General features: G+C 49.0%; 1 protein-coding gene across 1 annotated transcript in view; it reads right to left on the bottom strand.

Moving 5' to 3' along the window:
* Positions 1 to 1,433: 1,433 nt before the first annotated feature.
* The window catches only part of LOC141097506 (trifunctional purine biosynthetic protein adenosine-3-like), a 31,886-nt gene continuing 12,048 nt past the window's right edge, over positions 1,434 to 21,271 (bottom strand). The window contains exons 3-7 of the mRNA XM_073584730.1: positions 12,727 to 12,901; positions 5,779 to 5,890; positions 2,919 to 2,984; positions 2,659 to 2,757; positions 1,434 to 1,466 (exon numbers count right to left, since the gene is read on the bottom strand). Of these exons, the coding sequence (XP_073440831.1) occupies positions 1,434 to 1,466; positions 2,659 to 2,757; positions 2,919 to 2,984; positions 5,779 to 5,890; positions 12,727 to 12,901 (485 nt within the window). The remainder of the gene's footprint in view (positions 1,467 to 2,658; positions 2,758 to 2,918; positions 2,985 to 5,778; positions 5,891 to 12,726; positions 12,902 to 21,271) is intronic.

The following is a 21,271-nucleotide window of genomic DNA, read 5'->3' as shown; positions in this document are numbered from 1 at the left end:
CTGCAGAATGTTCTCCTGAATTTTCTTAGAATTTTTTTCTGACATCTACCAAACAGCGGACATTAGTCTAATTCATGACTCGCTACATATGCTAAAATTACAATAATAGTAATCATAACAATAATATTAAAATAAAGATTTATCTATACATGTTATTTCTATTGTGCCAAAATATTCCGCCGCGTCATAGATTGTCATCATCACCGATGCCCAGTGCGGCTAGAAATATTATTTTTGGACACATGTACTAGGACTAATTTCAGAGAAAGCCAATTATTTTACTGGAATGTATCATGGAGTGTGGAAGAAAACTGGAGAACCTGGAGGAAACCAGTGCTGACCATTGAGACACTTTGCTGCCCCTCCATTTAATTGTACTGTATGCTGTACCGTATATCCTGTAGGGTTGTGGGGAAACAAATTCTATGCTCTTGTTCAAAAAGATCTCAGCCAAATTCTGAAGATTTGAGATAAATCTTTTGTTCCCTTTGTGTAACTGAGTAGGAGCCCAGTGGGTCAGTTGGCACCAGTGTGGTAGCTATAAGCATCAGGACTAGTGATGGGTGAGTATACTCGTTGCTCGGGTTTTTCCGAGCATGCTTGGTTGTCCTCCGAGTATTTTGGCGTGCTCAGAGATTTAGTTCATGTCGACGCATCTGCATAATTTACGGCTGCTGGACAGCCTGAATACGTGTAGGGATTCCCTAACAAACAGACATTCCCCACTAAGTGTCCTCACGCCAAAATACTCGGAGGACACCAGAGCATGCTCGGGAAAACCCAAGCAATGAGTATACTCACCCATCACTAATCAGGACCCAATGTAGGGGTTATGTCTGAATTAATTTCAGTTTTCTCCAAATTTATTTTGGGATTTTAGTTAATCTTGGCATTCGGTCTAGAGTCTAAATTTATTCTGGGGTCCGCTCTTGTGACACAAATTTATTTTAGGATCTGGATTTAAATGGGGCATAACAATGTCACGTGACCTTGGTTGACCCAGCGCAGGCATCGCTGGAATGGTGCCAGTATGGTAGCTGAGTATAGGGTATTTTTATTTTATATTAGGTAATACAGTATTTAAGAAAGGAGTTGTTCTAGTAGTACACAACACCTTTAGTTTGGGGTCTGTAATATCTAGGTTTAATGTTGGGGTCTGAAATTTTGGAAAACTACAGTAAAAAAGTAATATTAGTAGGCGTGACGACACAGCATTTAAACTTATATTATCCAGACGTAAATTCAGTAGGCCCAGAGACATACATTATCTTTATGCTGACTTTTGAATTTGTGTGTCTTTCTTTGGTTCACCAAGAAACACAGATTATTGTTTGTTTGAGCCTTCAACATTGACTCGTGAGTCATATTGGGTTGTTATCTTGGATGACAGGAAGACAAGGAAATTGAACAATAGATGTTTGTTAATATGTTGATTACACATTTTCCAGGCTAGCTAGTTTGTTGACCTGCAAAATAGAGAACAATGAACTATGCAGAATGATTAAATACTCAATGAGAGTTATACTCATTCGACCTCCCCCCTGACATGCGGATGATGACCTCAACTATAGAAGTAGGTATAAAAAGTGATTTTTTTTATCCTTCTGAAAGAATGAGAGGCTTTTTACAAAACCACAGCCAGAAATACTCTACAGGATAGCAGCCAGGACATCATGGTTCCATCATGAGGGACACAGATTTGATGTTCTACAGGATGCCATGGCTGAAAGAATGCAGATCTGCTCTATTAACCATCACTTAACCCATGGATGTGTTTGGGGAAGCCAAGATTTGGACCCACTGGTCACTTGGGCCCCATAGATACGTTTGGGGAAGTCAGGATTGGGACCCACCAGTCACCTGGCTCCATGGAGACGTTTGGAGAATCCAGTTTATGACCCTCCAGTCACCTGGCCACGTACCTCAAAGGACTGTCAGCTTCCTAAGCTTGATATTAACTCCTCTCTGTGCATGCCACAGGTGGGGTAGTTGGCCCTGGTAGCCATTAGTTGCATCTGTTCTAACCCCTGCAAATCAGAGGAAGGTTGAGACTCTGTAATTTTGCACCATCTTGCTGGGATTGTTCTATGGGTTATCGTTGTTTTGTGGTTCAATAAAGTATTGAAACAACACTGTTTTACCCTCACCCTCTCTTGACTGAGTAGTATTATGCCCACAGTAAAAGGAGAGCGAGCATCCAGTAGGATGAGCACTGGTCTATGATCTTTCGGGCACCTGCTGACCCCCGTGTATCCACAGTAGGAAATACCCACTACTTCTAATATATGGTATGCACAGCATTGCATCATTGCTGATGACCCTTAAGCCACATCTCTGCACCCTCCTGCAAATAGAAGTTTGCTCACTGCCTGTGACACGCATGCAGCAGCCTAAGGCACAGTCTGTAGCCTCTCCTGTTCCTTCCAACATAGCCTTCCTCCATTGTACACTGTGTGAATAGACCCTAACAATGTGGCCTCACACCCTGCTCTCCTAGTCGACACCATTCCATTGGCGATCTCAAGTGATGTGGATTTTCTAAAGGAACTTTACAAAAGCCTAAGTCCATATCATATGCAGAATGTGACAGGACTGAGTGAATGGACTATCACGACTATCTTCTGTAGTTCTTATTTTTCTGTGTTAATCAGATCTTACTTGTATGACACCCGGTGATGGAGATTCTGAAATACAATATTTGGAGACGTGTACAAAAGGCAATGGGGCCAGCGAGACTCCGTCAGTCACACACAGACACTAGAAGACATTTATAAAGACCGCGTTAGAGAAGAGTAGGACATTTCCTAATGTGATAACAGGAGATGACATCAGGACAGACTTATTGTTATGGTTTGGATGTATAATGCCATCAGAAGGTCATGCCATAAACAGTTGCGGCTAATATAATGGAGACTCACAATGTATTCCTTTCCTTCTAGATGCTCTTCAACTACTAAGGTGGTCGATGTTCCAAGTACCCAGTCCTACAAAAAAAAAAAATCACCAAATATCACCACCACATGGAGACTGAATGGATCAGTCCATAGATTCTATTCATGTCTATGGGACAGGCTTATGCATGAGTTTACAGTAATAGAAAATACTATCATACTATGGCCAAATAACGCTGCCATATATTGACCAACTTATAGCACCATGTGAACCAGGTGAATGAGGTACAGAAAAGTCTAAAAAAAGCATAGTATTTGATAATCATATAGCTGCAGGTATTTGCATTTCACAACTCTTCCTGGGGTGAAGTCTTCTAGTCATGGGTCAACTCTGCAGAATTTTCTGCCAAGGCATCTTTGGATCCTCTTTTCTACTGAACATGACCCTATGATAGCCACAGATGCCCCTGCACCAGAAATAGACCTCCGAGAGTTTGGTAGAGTGCACCATAAGTGTCTGCTCTATAGGTACAGGACTGCTAGGTGGAATATGTGGGTCCCATACAGACAAACAAATGGTGGGGGTCCCTTCGGCTATCTAACTATGCTCCACAATCTCGCCCTCCGTGTAATTGATGGGCATGTGGAAAAAGTTACCCCGATGCCTCTACCTTGTGCCAGTCATTACACTGGCTACCCATCCACTCCAGAATCCAGTACAAACTTATTACCCTTGGGTCGCCCTCCCAGGGCTGTGGGGTACTCGGTACCGGGCCGGTATCAGCGGGATGTGTCACAGCAGCGGTGACCCGGACCGTGGCCCTGGGCGCCCAAGTAATAGGAAGATGTGAATGGTGGAATGTAGTTAGATGAATAGTTTGTGACGCCACCTGTGGTGTTCGGCAAGGGAGGTGTTAAGCCGATGCTGCATGCAGATCCTCCGGGACAGATGGTGTGGTGCAGCAATGGTGGTATAGCCCTCCACAGGCAGGGCTGTTGTCCCAGGGCAGTGTAGATGTGGAGACACTTAGATGGTGTAGTGTCCGGCGCAGGGGATGTAGCAGTGTCAGGTGGACAGATGCAGGAAGGAATGGAGGACACCAGAGCATGTAGTTCCAAAGCTTTACTCACAGTCTGTAGTGCCCGCTTCTGTGCCGTGTCCTCCGGGTCAGGGACTCAGACAACCTCCAGGCAAGATGGAAAGCTCCCTTCCACACTCCGCAAACTTATGTGCCTTTCCTGAACGTCTCCTCTATAGCGCCTTTAAGTGTGAAGATCTCCAGTACCGTACTCTGGAGTTCCTCCTGACAGATGTTCCCAAGAACTCTACTTGCACGGCAGACAGCTGTAGCCTGCTTCGGGGACTCTCTACTCCTAAGTCCTGGCTCTCTATCCGTATTGCTGTTGTGCCCTCAAGTCTTAGATGGGAGTAGTGCACTACTCCACCGGTGTCTGCTGCAGAACCATTAGTGTTCATACAACCTCGGGGATCGGGCCCCGGCCTTGCGCTTAGAACATCTAGGCAGGGTTCTTCCTCTAACCCACGTCCTCTGTGTTCCCTTTTACTCCTACGTTCCGCACTTGTCCTTTCCCTTCTATGGAAGCTCAGGCTTCAGGTCAACGTCCTTCTCCTTCTTTCCTTTCCTTTCCGTGCCAGCTGGCTCAGGTCACTGAGGCAGCTGCAGCACTCCTTCCTCCATCCCTTCTCCCAGGGATCCCCACTCCTCTCGAGTGGCTTCCTTCCTCACTGACCTCCTGTCAGACTAACCCCTGATCCTAAACCATCCCGCTTATATATATATATATATATATATATATATATATATTCTGAACTCCACCCACCTCCCAGCACATCTAGTGTTCCAAGCAGGGAACCACCAAAGGTGCTCTGCTTCTCTCTATGCAAGGAGCCGCAATGTGGTTGTGCTGAACTACTCTATTGTGTGGGGTGCGAGTGTTGGAGCGTGGTCAGGAGCCTCCAACTTACCTGGATGGTGGGGCACCACACCTTAGGAGAGAGGAAGGTGTAGTACCTCTGTGGCGACTGAGCCTCAGGGGCGCCACACCCTCACCCACAAAGCTCTTCATGGCTCAGCACCACCCTACATCTCCTCCCTTGTTTCAGTATACCACCCTACCCGTGCCCTCCGTTCTGCTGATGACCTGAGGTTAGCATCCACAATAATCAGAACCTCCCACTCCCGTTTCCAAGACTATACAGGTGCTGCGCCAATTCTTTGGAATGCACTTCCCAGGTCAATACGATTAGTCCCCAATCCCCACAATTTTAAGCGTGCCCTGAAAACGCATTTATTCAGACTGGCCTACCGCCTCAACATATTAACCTAATCTATCCCTGCGTGGCACAGCCAAAAGTTTTACCATAACCAGATTCCCTGCATCATGTTCCCACATGCTTTATGCATCCATTAGCCCTCTGTGTCTGTACTGTTACACACTTAACATTATGGCTGGTCCATACAATCAGGGCAACTGTTACCACCCACCTTTCGTGTCTCCCTTTTTTCCCCTCATAGACTGTAAGCTTGCGAGCAGGGCCCTCATTCCTCTTGGTATCTGTTATGATCTATGTGATTATTGTTATGCTGTAATGTCTATTGTCTGTACAAGTCCCCTCTGAAATGTAAAGTGCTGCGGAATATGTCGGTGCTATAGAAATAAAATTATTATTATTATTATTATTATTATTATTATTATTATTATTATTATTAAAAGTTCTGTTTTCTTCTTTGGGTAGTGTGGTCCCTGTTTTTTCCTTTTTTTCAGAGAAAAACCAATTGGAAACCAATAATAATAATAATAATAATAATAATAAAATCTGTTCACATAGATAATGAAGTCCCATTATCACAGGGTTGTCTCTTACTTGTGTCAGTCGTTGTACGGCTCTACAAGCTTCATCTTTATCTCTGGTGAAGTAGACGTCCCTTCCAGAGGAGGATGTCGCGGCCTTTACCACGAGAGCGGGAAAGTCTGCACTGTAATAATAAAACACAAGCGTCGGAAGCCAGACGTAATAAAGGAGACTAATACTAGGTGTTATAATTCCTCATGTTGAAGATCTCTGCTTTCTTTCAGTGAATGAGAACATTTTTTTTTATATATCCAAAGCACTATACAGACCTAATACTTCCCAGAGGAGTGTATGCTCTGTGGTAGTACAACTCACGTGGTGGTATGCAGAGGTAGAAAATAGGAACACTATCTCTTTAAATCTTCAGTTGGTTTATTATCAAGCGGCATAAATCAGCAAGAAGGGAAAATAAATGCAGTCTTTATGGCTAAAACAGAAAACAACAAAAAAACAAAACACTGCAACACAGTCCATACTTATGCGGGTGGCATCCCGCTATGGAGCAATACAGGTTCAGACTCTCCTCAGGACACCAAACCACTAGAGCAGGGGTCCTCAAACTTTTTAAACAGGGGGCCAGATTACGGTCCCTCAGACCGTTGGAGGGCCGGAATATAGTTTAAAAAAAATTATGAATAAATTCCTGTGCACACAATAGGCAGCACAGGTCCCCATTAGGCAGCACAGGTCCCCATTAGGCAGGTAGATGTCCCCAATAGGCAGATAAATGTCCCCATTAGGCAGCACAGGTCCCCATTAGGCAGGTAAATGTCCCCATTAGGTCCCCATTAGGCAGCACAGGTCCCCAATAGGCAGGTAAATGTCCCCAATAGGCAGCACAGGTCTCCATTAGGCAGGTAAATGTCCCATTAGGCAGCACAGGTCTCCATTAGGCAGGTAAATGTCCCATTAGGCAGCACAGGTCGCCAATAGGCAGGTAAATGTCCCCATTAGGTAGCACAGGTCCCCATTAGGCAGCACAGGTCCCCATTAGGCAGCACAGGTCCCCAATTGACAGGTAAATGTCCCCATTAGGCAGGTAAATAGGACCCGGCGTTAAAAAAAAAAAAAAGTACTCACCTATGTCCCCCGCTGCTCTGAAGAGGTGCCCGCTCATCTCAGTCTTCTTCCTGCACAGGTACACAGGCGGCGTGACGTCATCAGGCCGCGCAGGCGGCGTGATGACAATCACGCCGTCTGTGTGCACTGTGCTCTGCTGCATACGGAGGGCTGCATAACGCCTTTCCTCGGCGCCTCGTCCCGCCCGCGATTACAGGGCCCGCCGGCATTGAACTGCAGTGCAGTTCATGAGTTCATTGTCGGCCTGGCGGGGGGCCGGATAAAAGTCCTTGGCGGGCCGCATGTGGCCCGTGGGCCGTAGTTTGAGGACCCATGCACTAGAGACTCCTCTCCAATGTAGCTGAACCCAGACGGCCTCTAGAGCTCAGTTATTTAAACCCCAGACCATATGACTCTTTCAATCATGGTACTGACCACATGATCATGACATCACACTGCTCTGCCAGTGGAGATAAAGTGGACCTCCTCCTACCCGCTCGATAAAGGTCCACATGAAGCTTTGTGCTGAAGATCTGATATATAGTGTGGGAATAGTGGATGAGGGCAGGTATATCTCGCCCAGATACCTTTCCTATGTGGCCTAGTCTGGTCAGTATCGCACCTGGTTACTAATGAATAATGGGAGGCGGATATAAAAGGATGCCAGGTGGTTGTGTGAGTGTCTCAGCCTGGGGACACAGAGAGCCTGTCTGTGTGAGAGACACACGTGAGTGGAAGCAGTGCCCACTGCAACTGTGGTTTGGCTGGATGGGAGAAGCCCACCAGTTGGTAGTTAGGTTGTACCTTGTTTAGTTAGTGCCGGACAGGCAAGGATTTCTTTTATGTTTTATTTCCTTTATGCATTGCTTTCACCTTTAATAAATCTGACCCAGTGTCAGTTATACCCGGACCCCGGCTTGTGCGCCTGAGTTTCATGCTATACGCACGAGACCTTTGACCCCAGCAAAGGCGATCCCGGAGGATTTTATCACATTGTGGTGGAGAACGCGGGCATCACGTTGGAAGCATGAGCATGGAGGACGTGGTGAAAGCGCTGGTACAGTCCACCGCCGTCCAGCAAGAAGCTAATCGGGTGATGATGGCCCAGCTGAAAGAGTTGGTGGACATGACAGCTACCGATCGTTCGCTTCTCCAGCAGGTGGCGCAGCGCCTGGCAAGCTTACCTGAGGTTAACCTGGAAGCCGAGTCGAGAGTGATACACGTGAGTCGGTACTGGCAGAAGATGACGACCGAAGACGATGTCGAGGCATACCTGACCACGTTGAACGGACGGCGGTGCAAGAAAAATGGCCGAAGGCACGATGGGCTGGTCTGATTGCCCCGATTCTTTCCGGTGAGGCCCAAAAGGCATATTATGACTTAGAACCTGAAGCCGCGCAGGACTTTGACAAATTGAAAGCCGAGATCTTGGCCTGGCTGGGAGTGATGACCGCTGTCCATGCACAGAGAGTGCATCAATTGACTTATCAACCAGATAAACGACCGCGATCACAGATGTTCGACCTGATCCACGTGACGAAGTAGTGGCTACATCCCGAGGTGCTGACAGCGCCAGAGATAATCCAGAGAGTCGTCATGGACAAGTACCTGAGAGCTCTACCGCCAGCCCTGAGGAGGTGGGTAAGCCATGGAAATCCTACGACGGCAGATCAACTGGTGGATCTGGTTGAACGTTACTCCGTGGCGGAAGGACTCCGAGACGACGCTACCCCACTTCGTTCTTCATCATCTCCACGTGGAACCGGTAAGACTGTTTCAGGGAGTAGGGGAGAAGGAAAAATCCCTAAGACAGTGGGAGAGGAAAACGGTACTGCCCGCACTGCAAGGCCGAGAGTAACGAACTATGGTCTAAGCAAGGGGTCCGTTAGGTGTTTCCGCTGCCAAGAGATGGGCCACATTGCTGCGAACAGTCTGGTCACTGCTGAACCCATGCAGTGCGACGTCACAGACTCTAAAAACCGCATGTCTATGGTTGCACGGGTAGTGAGTGTGAATGCTGGTCAAAGGGATGTGGAAAAACACTTGTGTGATTTAACTGTTGATGGCAAAAATGAGGTGGCATTGTTAGACTCGGGAAGTGTGGTGACTCTGGTGAAGGCCAGTCTGGTGTCAGCCCCGACTGGACCATCAGAGAAATTTTCTGTAAAGTGTGTGCATGGAGACACCTGTTCGTACCTCACCACGGTCATATGCATTACAACTTCCTAAGGGTCTGTGCAACATAAAGTGGGACTCGTCCCTGCGTTATTGCATGATGTTGTTATCTTGGGCCGGGATTTTCCAAACTTCTGGCAGTTGTGGGAGAATCGGTTGATGCCCCAGGGTAGCAGGGTACGTGACTCTTCTCCCAGGGCGCATGTGGGACCCGAACCCCTGGAAGAGGTCCCCCAGGAAGACTCGGGGGGAGAGTCTGCTGGAAATGACCTGCAGTTCCCGTTTTCAGTCTTGGCGGGTGATACGGAGGAGACCAGGAAGAGGAGGAGGCCGACAGCCGTCCACCTCCCCGTTTGCCGGATTTGGAAGTCCAGAAAGATGACTTCCAAAGTGAGCAAATAAAGGATCCTACCCTTTCTCAGGCTAGGACAAATGTAAAAGTGATAAATGGGGTACCTGTAGAACCTTGCTCTAGGCTGGCATATCCTTACATGGTCCTGGAGACTGATTTGCTCTATCAGATAGAGAAAATGGGGGAAGACATGGTGCAACTGTTAGTCGTGCCAAAACCCTACTGGCGGCATGTGCTGGACCTGGCCCACGGACATGTGATGGGAGGTCACCTGGGAGTCCAGAAATCCACCGAAAGGATATTACACTGTTTTGTTTGGCCAGGCATGCATCACGATATTCGTGTATATTGAGAGTCTTGTCCTGACTGTCAAGCCTCTGCACCTAAGCCCCGGTTCTGTAGTCCTTTGGTACCCCTACCTATTATTGAAGTCCCGTTAGAGAGGATTGGGATGGATTTAGTTGGGCACCTTCCACGGTCTGCACGTGGACACCAACATATCCTGGTCATCTTGGATTATGCCACTCGTTACCCGGAGGCCATCCCTTTGCGTAACACGGCCACCAAGACGATTGCCAAGGAACTGGTGCATGTGTTTAGTCGGGTCGGTATACCAAAACAGATACTCACCGACCAGGGGACCCCCTTTATGTCCAGGTTAATGAAGGAGCTCTGCCGGTTGTTACAAATCGAACCGTTATGCACATCCGTGTATCATCCTCAAACAGACGGGTTGGTCGAACGGTTCAATAAAACTCTGAAGCAGATGCTGAGAAAGGTGATAGACAAGGATGGGAAGAACTGGGACTATTTACTTCCGTATTTGCTTTTTGCCATCAGGGAAATACCCCAGCCTTCCACGTGATTCTCGCCTTTCGAGTTACTGTACGCCCTTTGTCCTCGTGGACTGTTAGACGTCGCAAAAGAAACCTGGGAGGGTCAGGTCACTCCGTTTAAAACGGTGATAGATCACGTAACACAAATGCAGGACCGTATTGCGGCTGTTATGCCTATCATGAAAGAACACATGATGCAGGCTCAAGGAGCCCAAAAAAGAATCTATGATAGGGGCGCCAAGATCTGTACGTTTGCACCCGGAGATAGGGTGTTGATTCTGGTTCCCACGGTGGACAGTAAGTTCCTGGCAAAGTGGCAGGGCCCCTTTGAGATTAAGGAAAGAGTTGGTGAAGTAAACTACAAAGTATACCAGGCAGGTGAACGGAAACCTGAACAGATTTATCATGTAAATCTGATAAAACCCTGGAAAGATCGGTCTGCCTGGTCAGCGGAGCTGGCCCGTCCCGTCTGCTCGCATACCGTACCGGAGGTACGGGTTGCAGAGACTCTCTCGAAGCGGCAAAAGACTGAGGTCAGGCAGTTTCTACTTCAAAACCAAAAGTTTTTCTCAGAAAAACCTGGGCAGACTACGCTAATGAAACATGACATCGTAACGGAACCCGGTGTCACAGTTCACGTAAAACCCTACCGAATCCCGAAAGCGCGCCGTGAAGCCGTTTCCCGAGACGTGAAGGCAATGTTAGAGTTAGGAGTCATTGAGGAAACGCACAGTGCTTGGTCCAGCCCGATTGTGCTAATTCCTAAACCGGACGGCACCATTCGGTTCTGCAATGACTTCAGGAAACTGAATGCGGTCTCAAAACTTGATGCCTACCCTATGCCCCGGGTCGACGAGTTAATAGATCGGTTAGGAAAAGCCTGGTATATTATGACCCAAGACCTATCAAAGGGGTATTGGCAGATCCCTCTGGCGGAGGCGGCCAGAGAAAAGACGGCATTTGCTACGCCGGAAGGTTTATTTCAGTATGTGTATATGCCGTTTGGACTGCATGGAGCACCGGCCACCTTCCAGAGACTGATGGATTGAGTCCTGAGGCCACATAGGCAGTACTCTTCGGCCTATTTGGATGACAGTGTCATTTACAGCTTGGACTGGGAGACTCATCTCCAGAAAGTACAAGCTGTGATTGACGACCTGTGGGAGGCAGGTCTAACCGCGAGCCCCAAGAAATGTCACATCGGGCTAGAAGAAGCCCGGTATTTGGGGTATGTAATTGGGAGGGATATTGTTAAACCCCAGGTCGATAAGATTCAAGCGGTTCAGGACTGGCCGCAACCTGTCAACAAGAAGCAGGTGCAAGCCTTTCTGGGGATCGCCGGCTATTATCTCCGGTTCATAACCAATTTTGCAGCCATCGCTACCCCCCTGACGGATCTTACCAAAGGGAAAGACTCCGTCATGATTAAATGGAATTTAGCGGCTGAAGAAGCCTTCCATAGCCTAAAACGAGCACTTTGCTCTCAACCCGTACTGGTGACTCCGGACTTCCGCAGCGAGTTTGTGGTACAAACGGATGCCTCTGATACTCTGATACCGGTATCGGGGCCGTACTGTCACAAGTGAAGGACGGAGTGGAACACCCAGTCCTCTATCTCAGCAGGAAGCTGAATAAACAGGAGCAAAAGTATGCAGTTGTAGAAAAAGAGTGCCTAGCCATTAAGTGGGCTCTAGAGGCCCTCAAATATTACCTGGTGGGCCGAAAGTTCAGGCTGATCACTGACCATGCCCCTCTCAAGTGGATGCGCTTGCACAAGGAACGGAATAGCCGGGTGACCCGGTGGTTCCTTGCCCTGCAGGCCTACACTTTACGGTGGAGCATCGCCCAGGGGTACAGATGGGGAATGCAGATGCCCTGTCCCGAGTGCACTGTTTGGCGGGTGTCATTGCTCGACCGGAGTGGTCTGAGCAGAGGGAGGGGGGATATGTCAGAATCATGTGGGAATAGTGGATGAGGGCAGGTATATCTCGCCCAGATACCTTTCCTATGTGGCCTAGTCTGGTCAGTATCGCACCTGGTTACTAATGAATAATGGGAGGCGGATATAAAAGGATGCCAGGTGGTTGTGTGAGTGTCTCAGCCTGGGGACACAGAGAGCCTGTCTGTGTGAGACACACGTGAGTGGAAGCAGTGCCCACTGCAACTGTGGTTTGGCTGGATGGGAGAAGCCCACCAGTTGGTAGTTAGGTTGTACCTTGTTTAGTTAGTGCCGGACAGGCAAGGATTTCTTTTATGTTTTATTTCCTTTATGCATTGCTTTCACCTTTAATAAACCTGACCCATTGTCAGTTATACCCGGACCCCGGCTTGTGCGCCTGAGTTTCATGCTAAACGCACGTGACCTTTGACCCCAGCAAAGGCGATCCCAGAGGGTTTTATCACAATAGTTAACTCTTACATGATGACGGGCCCTTTCCTATCTTCTCTAGGGGGCCCGATGAATTCTAGTTACATACGAAACAAGCATAATAATGCCGCGACTCCGATGTAACACCAGGCACGGTGGCGTCGTCTTACTAGGTGATGAAGCTGCAGGCTTTGTGAGGGTTAGTGAACGATTTCCATTTCGCTGTTGGGATGTCAAGCCTCTGCATGAAATCTTTGGCCATTTTCTTGTTATCTTGAAGTTGAGCTGCCTTCATGGTGGGACCAAAACATCTGACCCCGGACCTGGTCAGATCATCAGTCAGTCCTTGAGGGTAGAAACAAAGCACGACTGTAATACAGAGGCGAGAATGCAGCAGCACAGAACATGCAGACTCGGTGGTAGAGGAAAACGAGCCAATATTTGTTACCTACATACAGTTCAGCAAGTCAAGATACAATATCAAGTAAAAGACAAATACCAAATTTCCGACAGCAAAATAAATTTCTTTAATTCTTTATTTAGCGGTTATTGTCTGTCCCCTATCTCTGTCCATATAGCCCGGTTCAAGTTTGAGTGATCACTCCCTTCCTTCCCCATCCCCCCATGGCTTAAATATTTTCTTGCTGCGTCACAGCAGGTCACATGTCTCTATATATCTGGTCACTAGATGGCTTCATCCATTCACACATTCTTACTAACGCTCCTATTATATGAGACACTCACTTTCTTACAGGACCACTATGTCACATTTACCTGTAATATTCTGTGTTTAGCCATTTCTTTTTATATTATTACACCTGTCCTGCTCCAAATCCCTGCACAATCAACTGTATATTTCTGACTTTTGTCAGTCACCACTAGAGGGAGCTGTGGAGCTTACTGCATACAGATGAATAAACAGTATGCTCTGTGCTACCCCTAGTGATGGCTGCATGCATTCTTTAGCATATACTGTATATTACCTACTTTTGGTAATGATAGTAAAAACTAGTCTCTCTGGACCGATCCTACAGATGAGCTAGTGAAACAGAAACGGCTGTAAAAGTTACTGCTTGTTATTTTAGGTGTCAGAGCACATAGAGAATCCCAACCTGCTGTGCATGGGGCTGTGTAGTGGCAGACTGGTCACAGGACCCATGCTGAAGTTTGTCTACTAACAGAACCTCCTACAACGGGCACAAGAGCAACTGAACTGAACCATGAGGTAATTGAAGAAGGTGGTCGGGTGCATATGCAACACTAAAAAGGGAAAGAGATGGCTACAGGGGTGCAACGATCGCGGTCGCAGAGGGTGCGAACGTACCCATGCGTTAGGTGGGCTGACCCCAGCACCTATTTCAGCTGGATGTGCATCCTCGAACGTACATTCTGTTACGAGTCCTGGAGTGGACCCACTGGATCGCGATGCCAAGGTAACAAAAAGGCATTCTCTGCCTTTGATGACTAGGCCTTGGGTTTGGGTCCTTTGTGGATAAGAGACTAGATTGGCTTGGATAGTGAAGAAAAATGAGGGATGAATTGTCGGTAGTAGTTTGCAAAGCCAAGAAAATGTTGTATGGCCTTAATCCCCTGAGGTCGTAGCCAATTGAGGATGGCTGACACTTTCTCAGGATCCATCTTTAGACCAGAATCAGAGATATTGAATTGCAAAAAATGTCAAGGATGTCTGTTCAAAGATGCATTTCTTGAATTTGGCGTAGAGCTGGTTTTCTCGTAGACGTAGCAATACCTGGCGAACATTCCTTCTGTGAATACATAGATTCGAGGGAAAAAACAGGATGTCATCCAGATAAACCTTACACAGGAGTATAAGAGGTCCCGGAAGAGGTCATTAACCAACTCCTGAAAAACCGCAGGAGCATTGCAGAAGCCGAAGGGAATAACCAAGTACTCATAATGGCCGTCCCGGGTGTTAAATGCGGTCTTCCACTCGTCCCCGGAATGAATCCGGACCAGATTGTAAGCCCCGCAAAGATCAAACTTAGTGAAGATTCGTGCTCCCCGTAGACGATCAAAGAGCTCAGGGATGAGTGGCAGAGAGTACATGTTTTTGATGGTAATATCATTAAGGCCTCTATAATCGATACAAGGGCAAAGGGAGCCGTCTTTCTTTTTGACAAAAAGGAACCAGGCGCCTGCAGGAGAAGACTTCCGGATTAAGCCTTTGGCCAGATTTTCCTGGATATAATCCGACATCACCTGTGTCTCAGCGGGAGAGAGAGGATAGATTCTACCCCTAGGAGGAGTAGAAGTAGAAATGAGCTCAATCGAGCAGTTGTACGGAAAAAATGCGGAGGAAGAGTCTCTGCCTCTTTTTTGCTGAAGACATCGGCAAATGACCAATATGCGGCTGGTAATCCGACAGGAGTGGAAGCAAGTCTAGAATCTCTAATTGGATGGACGGACGTTAGACAGCGGTCCTGGCAGCCCTGACCCCATCGCAAAACCTTCCCAGACCGCCACTCAAGGATGAGCTCATGCGCCCTGAGCCAGGGAAGACCGAGAAGAAGTGCATGAGACAAATGGGCACGTAAAATGCAACTCTCTCTCGATGCAAGGCTCCTATCTGCAGTTCCACCTCTTCAGTAACCTTAGTTATGGTCTCTCGCAGAGGTCTACCATCCACCGAAGAGATCAACCGTGGGTGCTCCAGGATCCTGACCGGGATTTGATTCTTGTTAACCTCCTCGAGACCTATGAAGTTCCCGAATCCAAATAAGCCACCTCCGAGAATCTCTTAGATATATCTAAGACCGATATGGTCAAGGGTAGAGAGGGATCAGACACACCTAAGGAGGCCTCTACTACCTGGCCTAGGTGGAGGAGTTTCCCGGTCGCTCAGGGCAGGAACGGAGTAAGTGTGAAGCACTACCGCAGTAAAAAAAAGACCATGCACCATTCTCTCTTTCCAACGCTGATCAGCCATTTTGACCTGATCCACCTGCATAGGCTCAGGTGCAGATGTGGAGGATGACGTCGCAGGACGCGGACTAAGAGGCCTAAAGGTGGCAGGAGAAGAACGATTAGATCTTTGCTCCCTAGCAGACTCACGAGAATGTGTGGCGCCCCTGAGGCTCAGTCGCCACAGAGGTACTGCACCTTCTCCTAAGGTGTAGTGCCCCACCACCTAGGTAAGTTGGGAACTCCTTTCCACACTCCAACACCTGCACCCCCCACACAGGATAGTTCAGCAAAGGACCAGATTGCGGCTCCATGCTTAGAGGGTAGCAGAGCACCTTTCGAGGGTCCTTGCTTCGTAACACGAGATGTGCTGGGAGGTGGGTGGAGTTGAGATATATAAAAGGTTGGGAAGGTTTAGAAATACAGGTCAGTCTGACAGAAGGTCAGTCGGGTAGGAAGTCACTTAGACAGGAGTGAGGATCCCTGGAAGAAGGGATTGAGGAAGGAGTGCTACAGCTGCCTCTGTGACCTGAGCCAGCTGGCACGGGAAAGGAACAGAAGGAGAAAGACGTAGAACTGCAACCTAAGCTTCCATAAGAGAGAGAAGGAACAGTGCGGAACGAAGGAGTAGGAGAACAGAGAGGAGTTGTGGGTTGGAAGAGGAACCTTGCCTATAGGTTCTCAGCGCAAGGCCGGGGCCCAGTCTCCGAGGTTGTATGGACACATGGTTCTGCAGCAGACACCGGTGGAGTAGTTGGCTGTAAATGCACTACTCCCATCCAAGACTTGGGGCACAACAGCAACAGAATAGAGAGCCAGGACTCCGGAGAAGGAAGTCCCCAAGAGAGGCTACAGCTGTCTGTCATACAAGTAGAGTTGTTAGGAACATCTGACAGCAGGAACTTCAGAGTACCACGGTACTGGAGCTCTTCACACTACAAGGCGCAATAGAGGAGTCGTTCAGGAGAGGTACATGTTGGCGGGGTGTTGGAGAGGAGGATCTTGACTTGCCCGGGAGGTTGATTGAGTCTCTACCCCGCAGGACACAGCACGGAGGCAGGCACCAGTGTGTACCACGAACTGTGAGTAAAGCTTTGTAACTACAAGCCCTGGTGTCCACCATTCATTTGTGCGCCAACCCCGTCAGCACCGCTACATCTGGGTACCAACATTCCTCACACCGCCTGCGCCTATACACTTCCCTGGGGTTACAGCTTCACCTGTGGAGAGCTACACCATCTATGCTGCAATACACCATCAGCCCCAGAGGATCTGCACGCAGCGTTGGCTTAACATCTTGCTTGCCAAACACCACAGGTGGCGTCACGAACTTTCACATAAACTATATCTCAAACCACCATTGATTTGGGCGCCCAGGGCCACGGACCGGGTCACAGCTGCCGTGACATATCCCACTGACACCGGCCCGGTACCGAGTACCCCACAGCCCTGGGAGGGCGACCCAAATGCTCCTGGAAACACACAACAATACGCGAGGCCAGAGAAATTAAATCCTACAAAGTAGTAGGGGTATCTCTACCTGCAAGTTCGTCCTTGATTAGACTCGACAAGCCTCTCCAAAAAGCCCTGACCAGCGCCTCGTTATTCCACCCCAACTCTGAGGATAGCGTACAGAAACTAATGGCGAATTGCCAGAGAGTAAGGGAGCCTTGATGTAGATTAAAAAGAGATTCCGTAGCCGAGGCTACGCGACCTGGTTCATCAAAAACTTTACGAAAGGTCTCCAAGAAGGTTGACAGTTGAGAGCTTATGGGATCATCACGCTCCCACAAAGGATTAACCCAAGCCAGAGCCTCGCCCTCTAAATGTGACACCACAAACGCCACTTTAGCCCGATCAGTGGGATATTGGTGCTGCAATAATTCAAAGTGTAGGCGGCGTTGATTCAAAAAACCCCGACTTAATTTGGGGTCGCCATTATACCGGGGTGGTTTATCAAGGCGGGGTGGAGGGTGCGGAGTAGGATCAGGGTTACGAGACTGAGCGTGAGCAGAAGCTGCGGCGGCAGACTGAAAGGAGAGCAGTCGAACATCCACTGAAGCCATATAGCTTAATATGTGAGCCTGGGTGTCACACTGCTGCACCAGCTCCTGTTGGAGACTGGCGAGCTGGGAAGCATTCCCTGGATCAGAGGCCTGTAAGGCGGACAACCGAGACTCCATAGTCTTCATAAAAAAACATTATGCGCGTCTGATTCTATCGCAAGTACACCAACTCCTTTTGAGCAGCAGCCGAGGCACCAGCAGGGTCCATGGCCTGATTATTCTGTTACGATTCCTGGAGTGTACCCACTGGATCGAGATGCCAACCGAACCCAGGCGAGCCAGCCAGGTGGAACCGACCCCTATACAGGGACCGTTAGGGGCAGGCACAGGAGGGAGGTAATCGCAATAGCTAGTGCCAGAGGGACGGCTCGAAGACAAATGAGATGAATCTGGGTACTCACCGAGGACCAGACGGCACAGAGCAGCCACAGGATGTCATGGAGTCCAAGACAAGGCTGAGTCCACAGCAAGGGCACGGGGTCGTGGATGGAGACGAGCACGCACTGGGAGCGTACAGGGACAGAGCAGAGCAAAGCACGCACTGGTAGCGTACAGGGACAGAACAGAGCAAAACACGCACTGGAAGCATACAGGGACAGAGCAGAGCATGCATTGGAAGCATACAGGGACAGAGCTGAGCAGAGCATGCACTGGAAGCATACAGCGACAGAGCAGAGCAGAGCACGCACTGGAAGCGTACAGGGAGAGCACCTGCACAGGGCAAGTGCAAGAAACAATAATCAGGCGCCCAAGAACGGCCGAAGCCGTCAGATATACCTAACTCCCGGGGCGCTCGGCAATATCACTTCTGGGTCAGGACACAGGCACTTAGTGCACCCAGCAAGTGAGCGGTCGAGGCCTGAGCGCGCGCATGCGTGGACAGCGAGGGGCCTGAGGTGGCCGTGAGACTGGAAGGACAGAGGAGCCACGGCGCAACCCCATCCCATCAGCCCATTGGGACACAGGAGCGCGGGGAGCGCGGCGCACCAAGAGGGACCGGCCAGCCATGGTGGTGGTAACACATTCAGCTGAAGTGTATTGTGGCACAGATACACTCCGACTCCTTATCCTGCAAAAAACTCCACCAGCTAATCAGAAGCCGTCATCTGACGTCAGCGTGCCAGGTATTGGCATCTCATGGTGGTGATGTCATGCGTCGCGATAGAAGGCATGCCGATGTCAGCTGCGGGACTCTCATTTCTGGCGATGTGTATTGCAGGGCTGGAGGGTCTCTGTGCCACAATACACTTCAGCTGACCCAGATGAGGATGCCGTACGTTGAAGGAGTGGAGGAAGGTGAAAAGAATGTTTTGGGTTTTTTTATATGCAGAACATGGAACATATGTATCAGAAAAGGGCCCAGGATGAATGGGACATATATACCAGAATGGGCGGCATATATACCATGCTGGAGGGCATATATGCCAGAAAGAGGCCCAGGTTGGAGGACATATATACTAGGAAGGAAGATATACAGTATATACCAGGATGGGAGACATATATACTAGGATAGGGAACATATAATGTATACCAGAAAGGGGCCCAGGAGAGGGAGATATATACCAAGATGGGAGACATATATACCAAGATGGGGGACATATACACTGACGATGTGTTGAACTTTTGACTTTCAGGCGCCATATCTCACTATACACTACTGTACAGCTTCAAATGTGAGACTACAATCATCTTTGGCTATCTACATATATAATCACCAGTTGGCCGCTGTCACCGAATCCCATAAGGCACAGCGGCAGTCCCACGAACAGCGCCTGCGCAAGTGACATTCACGTCGCCGCTGTTCTCGGACAGGCGATGTAACAGCCGCATTGTTACTACGCATGCGCATGAATAGCGGTGACTTCAATGTAACTTGTGCCTGCGCAAGTGACACACACGTCACCTCTATTCCCGCGCAGGCGCAGTAACAGCCGCGTCGTTACTACGCATGCGCGAGAATAGCAGTGACGTCAATGTCACTTGCACAGGCGCAGTTCGTGCGAACTGTGCCTGCCCAAGTGACATACACGTCACTGCTATTCTTGCGCATGCGAGGTAATGACGCGGCTGTTACTGCGCCTGTGTGGGAATAGCGGTGACGTATATGTCACTTGCAGGTCGTGGCCACAAGGAACAGCCACTGCGCCTGCGCGCAATTCGTGGCTGCAAGGAACAGCCACTGCGCCTGCGTGGGGATTACCTCAGGCAGCAGTAAATTCCGACAGCCCCACATAAACACCTGTTTTTTAAAAATCTACATAACTACCGCATGTCCAATCAGCATTCATTGATGAAGGAATCTAACCGCAGTGCCACTTACTGAAGTGCAGGTTTTTACACACAACAAAGCTTCCTCAGTTCCCCAAACAGGCTCTCATACGCGCCTGTACACATACCTGCAGCAGTGCCAACATGGCTCCTCATAAAAAATACAAAAATCAACACTAAAAAAAGAAGGCTCAGGCACTACGTCAACAGCAACGTTGTGCTAATGAGTCTCCTCAGCAAAAATGCCATCATCTGGACAAAGACAATGCATATATAAACGTAGACGACTCGCTCAGGAGTCACCTCGCTCTAAAGCTATTAGATTGGCTATTCGCCAACAAAAACGCTGCCACAATACACATTCCGTTTCCACATTTCTACCACAACCACAAGGTGACACATCACAATCTGAACACCACACCACAGATGCTACCTCTTCAAGGTGTATGAGCTCAATAGACATGTGGCGGCCCCAGGAGTATGGCCGCCACAGTGGCTTTGCCTTCCTCCAGGGGATGGTAATGCCAGGCTTGGAGGCAATGATGGGTCTCTCTCGCAGTCAATCCATTCATGCAACACAGTTCCACTCCAGGCCAGCAGGGGGAGCTCTGAACTGGAATTAAGGGGAGGAGTGCTCTCTGAGGGCCAAGAGGAAGGAGTGGTCAGTTAGTCTGCGGAGGGTGACGTGTGCAGACGTGTTGAAAGAAGCTGGAGGTTGAGCTAGGAAAGGAGAGCTCCCTCACAGTTAGAGCGCATGAACTGGAGCCTGGTCTCCACGGTTGTACGGATACTAACGGTCCTGCAACAGACACCAGAGGAGTAGGAGGCTGTAAATGCCCTACTCCCATCTAAGACTTGAGGGCACAACAGCAGCTTGGATAGTGAGCCAGGACTCAAGAGAGAGGAGTCCCCGAGAAAGGCTACAGCTGTCTGCCGTGCAAGTAAGGTTCTTGGGAACATCTGACAGGAGGAGGAACTTCAGTGTAACTCAGTACTTGGAGTGCTTCATTCAAACAGGTGCTAGGAAGGTGACTGCACTGCCCATCTGCTGAGAGAGAATCCCTGAGTTGCTTCCAGGCTAGCCTGCTCCGTTACCATCAGTAATCAGGACCCTGGACTGCAGTTATCAAGTAAAGGTACAGAAATTGCACCCCGCTGTGTCTTGTCTGCTTCCTACCTTTCCGGCACTACTACATCCCCGTGCCAACCACATCTACACTGCCCTGGGTCTACAGCTTCACCTGTGGGGAGCTTTTACACCTTTGCTGCACCCTACCATCAGTCCCAGTGGATCTGCATGCAGCGTCCGCTTAACATCTTACTTGCCGAACACCACAGGTGGCGTCACGAACTATTCCATTCCATTAACTACATTCCCCCATTACTTGGGCGCCCAGGGCCACGGACCGGGTCACCGCTGCTGTGACACATCCCGCTGACACCGGCCCGGTACCGAGTA

The sequence above is a fragment of the Dendrobates tinctorius genome, unplaced genomic scaffold (assembly GCF_039654945.1).
Source record: "Dendrobates tinctorius isolate UK_male_01 unplaced genomic scaffold, ASM3965494v1 ptg000084l, whole genome shotgun sequence".
Taxonomy (NCBI): domain Eukaryota; kingdom Metazoa; phylum Chordata; class Amphibia; order Anura; family Dendrobatidae; genus Dendrobates; species Dendrobates tinctorius.
Note: the sequence above shows the minus strand (reverse complement) of the source record. Positions and strands in the feature narration are given on the sequence as shown.